At 37.5% G+C, this 6,655-nt stretch overlaps 1 protein-coding gene across 6 annotated transcripts in view; it reads left to right on the forward strand.

Annotated features, from left to right (window-relative positions):
• Positions 1–6,655, forward strand: part of Kmt2e (lysine methyltransferase 2E) — a 65,809-nt gene that overhangs the window by 17,988 nt on the left and 41,166 nt on the right. For all 6 annotated transcript variants that reach the window (XR_003377989.1, XM_005358370.2, XM_013350432.2 and 3 more), the window contains one exon: positions 5,351–5,465. Coding sequence is in view for 5 of the 6 variants with exons in the window: in XM_005358370.2 (XP_005358427.1) it covers positions 5,351–5,465 (115 nt within the window). In the remaining variant the exon portion in view is untranslated. The remainder of the gene's footprint in view (positions 1–5,350; positions 5,466–6,655) is intronic.

Here is a 6,655-nt window from a genome sequence, read left to right on the forward strand (position 1 = left end):
AAAAAAAAAAAAAAGAACATTTCGATCAGTTAGGAAGTCCGAACTTCAGCCCAGAGATGTTAAATATAAACTTAATGTCAGTCACCTGTATAATTTGAAAGTTTTTAATAACAGTGTTTTGGTTTTGTTGGTTTTGTGAGGCAGGGTTTCTCTACATAGCCGTTTTGTGAACTTGCTGTGTAGACCAGAACTGAATTCTGGGCTCAAAGGTGTGTGCCACAATGACTGACAAGGGCCAGTTTTTTGTTTTTTTGCATGTATTTGTTATATATTTTTTAATTAAATATATCTAAAATATTTTGACATATAATCAAGATAAAACTATTTCTTTTGTTTTGTTTTGATTTTTTGTTTGTTTGTTTCTTTCTCAAGACAAGGTTTCTCTGTAGCCCTTACTGTACTGAAACTTGCTCTGTAGACCAGGCTAGCCTCAAACTCAGAGATCCACCTGCCTCTGACGCCCAAGAACTGGGATTAAAGGCATGTGTCTCCACCACCAGGCAAGATAAAACTATTGAGATATTTATTTCTTTTATTATTTTTTCTTTGAACTCTTCTGGATTTTATATTTACAACACATGCCAATTCAAATGAGCCTTGCTTTAAATACTCATCATCATGTGTGTATAGTGGCTACTAAATAAGACAACTCTAGACAAATAAGAAAACAGGATCTCAGAAGAGAAAAAAATAGGCTAGTTAGAAAAGCTCTGATAGCTGGGCTATAATAGTCCATCCTAGCCCTTTCTCTATGAGCAAGGTTAGGTGGGCGTTGTAAGTCTCCTTCCATTAAAGATTAAGTCACAGATCAAAGAAGTGGCAGCAGCAGAGTCTGATGATGTGATTTTATGCTTCTCCTGTGACAGCACAGCTGAGTAGTAGTAGAACAGTGACTTTTGTCATGTAAGTATTGTGTTTTGTATATATAGGAGCTTCTTTCTGTTCTAGCAGTGGTAAATTTGGTACAACAAATTATCAAGTAGTCTTTGGTCTTGTAACAAGTTGAACACCACCTAGCTGTTTTGTTTGCATTGTTTGAGTTTGCACATGGGTGTTTGCATGTGAGGGACTGTGCTTGCAGATACCGGAAGTCCTGGAGCTGGATGTGGGTGCTGGGAACTGAACTTGAGTTTGGTTCACAGCATCCATATCAGTGGCTCTTGCTTTGTAACAGGAGATCTGTTGCCTGTGGCCTCTGTTGACACCTGCAGTTCTCTCATGTATCACACACACACATAACTTAAAATAATAAATTTTATTTAAAAAGAAAACCAATTTCTCTGAATGAGGACTCCTCATTCTGTCTCCAGTAATGTAGCGAAAGCTGAATACCATGACTAAAATCACTAAACAAAGATAACTAAGTTCTTTCCACCTTCTTCAGGTACTAATATGGCAGCAAGCTTTTACAGCCAATAGGTTATTCTAGAATTTGTTGTCGTGTTTGGCAAAAAGAAGTTTGAAGTCTTGGTAGATAAAATTTTCTCCAAATTTGAGTCTTTTTTTGTTTTGTTTTACTTTACTGTAGTATGTGACATTTATGTGTCACTAAAGTCAACTGCCAACAGAATTCATTAATTTGTTGGTACCTGGATATTCTGAGTATGAACTTACATAATTTAATACACTAAAATACTTTATCTATAATGAAGTGTTTTCAGTATATTTTACCCATTTTCTGCAAGTACTTAACTGTTTTCTGATTTCTTTAAAATTTTTTCTTATATTTTAATTTATTATGTGTGTGGGTGCACACATGCCATTACATTTGTATAGAGGTCAGAAAATAACTTGCAGGAACTGTTTTTCTTATTACGCAGCTGGGTGTGTGCGTGTGCGTGCGTGCGTGCTTGCGTGTGTGTGTGTGTGTGTGTGTGTGTGTGTGTGTGTGTGTATGTGTATGTATGTATGTTAGAGTGCTTGCTGCTCTTTCAGAGGACCAGCACACACATTAGTTGGTTTAAAAATCCCTGTAAACCAATTACTGTTTAATAACTTAAAAGTACTTAGATCGGTAATTCATAGGTATAATAACATTCTAATAAATTTTACAGGAGTGGTGGGGACAGTATAGTTTGATGGGTGGAATGTTGGACCGGTTTAAGAGATCTAGACTTGAGTATTTTTTCTTTTATTGAAAAATGTTAGGGCTGGAAGATTAGTGCTAAAGAGCCCCTGGCTGCTCTTTCAGAAGTACCTAGCCTTGATTTCCACTACCATTTTGCAGCTCACAACTAGTTCCAGGAGATCCGACACCTTTTTTCTGGTTCATGATGCACAGACATACTCGCAAGCAAAATACACATTAAGTTTAAAACAACCAACCATAAAACCCAAAACCTTCTATGTCTTTAGGACATCACTTTACATCATTTACACTTAGAATGTAGAAATTGAGACCCAGAATCACTGTGTAGTGTGATATCCAGTGCCTCTAGTGGTAGGGTTTGAGACACTTAGAACTCAATCTAAGTGTCAATCAGAAAGACCATACCTCCTAGAATAGTACCTGAACAATATATGGGGACAAAGAAACCATTTCCTGACTAGTTCTTATTTCTCTATACTCAGCCTATAGGATTTTTGGTCTCCAAGTCTTTTGAGAGAAAGGAAACCACACCCTGAAACTCCCTTAGGGCCAGATGCAAACCAGCTTTACCACACTATTATACTTTGCTTACCAAAGCTTGACTAGACTATAACATTCACCTTCTCCAGGTCCCAATACTACCCCAGGTTGGCCTGCATGGCTCAACTGTGTTAACACTTGACTTCATGTCATTTTTATCTTTCATTTCTGCAGTTCCTTGGCCACTGTCTGAATACGTAGGTTTGTACAGATTCTTGAACTCTTGTCTTTCCTTTGTATTAGCTTTCTTGACACATGTGCCATTATCATATTACTCTGTTTTTCATTTGGAGAAGGGAGTGGGGGATGCTAGAGTTTGACTTCAGGGCTGCACTTATCCTAAGCATGTTATCACTGAGAAACAACCCCAGCCCTATATTACCTGGTCATGTGACAGGATTCTCTACCTTTGCCTTTAGTGAAAAGATTTCTATTATGGTAAAAATAAGTGTATTTTTTAATTTATCTTTAGATGAGCAGTCTCAAGTGATATAAAGTGTATACAGAATGTTGAGCAACTGTCACCAATTTCTAAATGTTTTCCTAAACCTACACAAAATTTGATTAAATAATAATCCTTCTTTCCCTTTATTCCTAGCGCCTTGTAAATTGTATTTTGGTTTCTGTGTATGCCTATTCTAGGTCCCTTTTATAAGTAGAGTCATAAAATGTTTATATTCTTGTGCATGGCATATTTTCATATTTTCCTGGTGTAATTTTTAAAAGCTGTACGTGCAAGTGTATGTGTACATGAGTGCAGCTGCCTGCAGAGGCCAGGGAAGGGTGTCAGATCCCTTTGTAACTTTAGTTACAGGTGGTTTTAAACCACCTGATGTGGGTGATGGAAACCCCAATTCCCCATACCCCTATCCCTTGCTTTCTTTCTCTTGAATTCATAGCCTCTTTTCATTAATTGGTGTGTGTGTGTGTGTGTGTGTGTGTGTGTGTGTGTGTGTGTGTGTGTGTGTCTGTTTATTCCTAAGTACTTAAATAGAACTTACTCAATCTATATAATGCTACTTGTAAGTATGTTTTCAGGGCTGACCTTTTGGTACTATATGACCAATTGAAGACTATTTCTTTTTCTCTCAGCATTCCTTAGTTGCCCCCCTCCCGTGTGTGTGTGTGTGTGTGTGTGTGTGTGTGTGATATTCTAAAAAGAATTTGGCTGTTTCATATGCTTGATTCATCTACATTTACATGAAAGCTTAACTTTATTTATTAGCTACTCCCTAGCACCCAGTAACACTGCCATTTGAGTACATCCTTAAGAGTGAATCTTAAGTCAGGTGGTGGTGGTGCATGCTTTTAATCCCAGTACTTGGGAGGTAGAGGCAGACGCATCTCTGTGAGTTTGAGGACAGCCTGGTCTACAGATGGAGTTCCAGGACAGGCTATGCAGAGAAACCCTATCTTAAAAAGCCAAATAAATAAATAAGTAGTAAGTAAGTAAATAAAAATAAGAAGTGAGGCTTCAGAACACCTTCATGTAATGAAGAACACTTTAATGATGGTATGTAGATCATTGCTAAAATTCAATGTTTTTAACTTTATTTTTTTGTCAAGGTAGGCAGGAATGATGGCACATGCCTGTAATCTTATCATTTAGGACATGGAGGCAGGAGGATTAGGAGTGATTCCCAGCTTGTGCTACATGTACAATTTCCCCACTTCCACCGGCATGGTGGGGTCACTCCTGCAGAAACCTGGGGGAAGGGGCTGAAGAGACGGCACAAGAGTTAAATGGTTTGGCCGCTCTTCTAGAGGACCTTGATTTAGTTCCCAGCACCCACATGGCAGCTCACAACTATTTGTGACCCCAGTTCCAGGTGATCTGACAGTCTTGCGCATACATGCAGACAAAACACTAAGGCATGTAAAATAAAATAAATCAACTGGGTGGTGGTGATGCATTCCTTTAATCCCAGCACTCAGGAGGCAGAGGCAGTGGGATCTCTGTGTTTGAGGCCAGCCTGGTCTATGGAACAAGTTCCAGGATAGCCAGGGCTACATAGAGAAACCCTGTCTTAAAAGAAGAAGAAAAGAAGATGTTTGGAAAGTGTTATATATAAGATGCTGGGGCAGGAGCTTTCAAAGCAGCAACAGTGTGTAAGCTGCTACTCTCGGTAGTGTCAGCAGTTGGTTCATCACCACAAAGCTGGTCAATACAGCCATAAATACTGATTCAGTGTGAGGTTCCCTGATCTTTACTTACTGACATTTCCCAGAAGCTGCTTTGCATGTTCAGCACATATTTTGACCATTTGACCATCAAAACACACGTTTGACCATTGAGTCTCTGTAGACCCAGTCTTCCTTTAGTCTTACTCTGAGCACCCTTTGCATGTTTCTTAATGACACTGGGAAAATGGCGTAAAGCTTGGTCTCTGGTAATTTGGAGGTTTTGGTTTTGAATTTCATGATAGCACTGTCTTTTGATTCTCCTGCCTTAGTGCTAGGATTGCACCGTCATCCTCAGCAAATGGACACTTTCTAATGAAACTGTAATTGAACTTTGCATTTGAATATTTATTTTATTAAGTAAAACTTTTGTTATGGCACAGAATCTACATAGGATGAATCTACTCACAAGCTGTACACATGTTGTGAATAGACATTGTATTTATTTTGACAATATTTTAGAATAAGAACTTATACATTTTAATAGATTAAAACAGAAAAATGAATGGAATTCTAATCTATGGAACTTCTTTTCCTTAGACCAGAATCTGTAGAAGCTAGCCCTGTGGTAGTTGAAAAATCCAACAGTTATCCCCACCAGTTATACACCAGCAGCTCCCACCACTCACACAGTTATATTGGTTTGCCCTATGCGGTAAGTGTCGAATGTCTCTTCAAAAGAACTTTTATAAAATAGATATGTTTGTGTGGTATTGTGCTTAAAACAATAATTTAAAAAACACAGCTGTTTCATATTTCCTGAATAATGAAGTATGTAATTTATACTTTTACTTAACTATACTGTTAAGAAAATAAAATTCTGTGATAGGAAGTCTATAGTTATTTTTATTGTTATTGTATTTATGTTGCTATTTTTTTTAAGCTCAATGAAAAGTCTATGGATAAGATTACATTGTACTATTTGATGTTAATTCCAAGTTATATAGTAATTAGTAGATTATGTAGTTTTTTTTTCTTCCTAAAGACTTATTTTTACTTTTTTGGTTTTGTTTTTGGAGACAGGGTCTCTCTGTGTATCCCTGTAACTCCCTCTGTAAACCAGGCTGGCCTCAAACCCAGAGATCTGCCTGCCTCTGCCTCCTCAGTACTAGGATTAAAAATGTGCAGCAGCACACCTAGCTGTTTGTCATTTTTAGTTATGTGTGTCTGCACGTGGGTTTGTATAGTACAGGTGCCTGAGAAGGCATCAGGTTCTTTGCAGCTGGAGTTAGAGTGATGATGATTGACCTGATGTATGTTCTGAGAACAGAGCTTGGGTCCTCTGGAAGAACAGCATATGCTCCTTCTTGACTGTTGAGCCATCTCTTTGGCTCCAAACTATTGTTTCAGTTATTCCTATGTTGAGCACATACATACATACATAGGTATACATATATAATAAATGCATACACATTTACTATATATCTTACTTAATTTTTAAAGCTCTTCAAAAGTAGTTTTCATCCTGTTTCACAACTGAGAGGATAAAAGCTTATTCCCTTAATTTATTTCCTCTTGAGAGTTCTGTAGTATTTTAATTCAAAGAATTATAGGACTCTATACATTTGTGAATACCAGGAACAAACATTTGAGAGACTTTAATACCTAAATGAGAATAAAAATGACCAGAAATGTAAAATTCCATATTATATACTTTACAGTAATGACGTACCTTTTGTTACTATTTTTACTATTTAACTACAGTTATTTGTTTGGGGGAATAGAATGTGTATCATGGCACATGTATTGAAGTCAAGTAGGGTCTTCCCTTCACATGGGTCCTAGGGATTGAAGTCAAGTAGGTTCTTCCCTTCACATGGGTCCTAGGGATTGAAGTCAAGTAGG

The sequence above is a fragment of the Microtus ochrogaster genome, chromosome 26 (genome assembly GCF_000317375.1).
Source record: "Microtus ochrogaster isolate Prairie Vole_2 chromosome 26, MicOch1.0, whole genome shotgun sequence".
NCBI classification, from domain to species: domain Eukaryota; kingdom Metazoa; phylum Chordata; class Mammalia; order Rodentia; family Cricetidae; genus Microtus; species Microtus ochrogaster.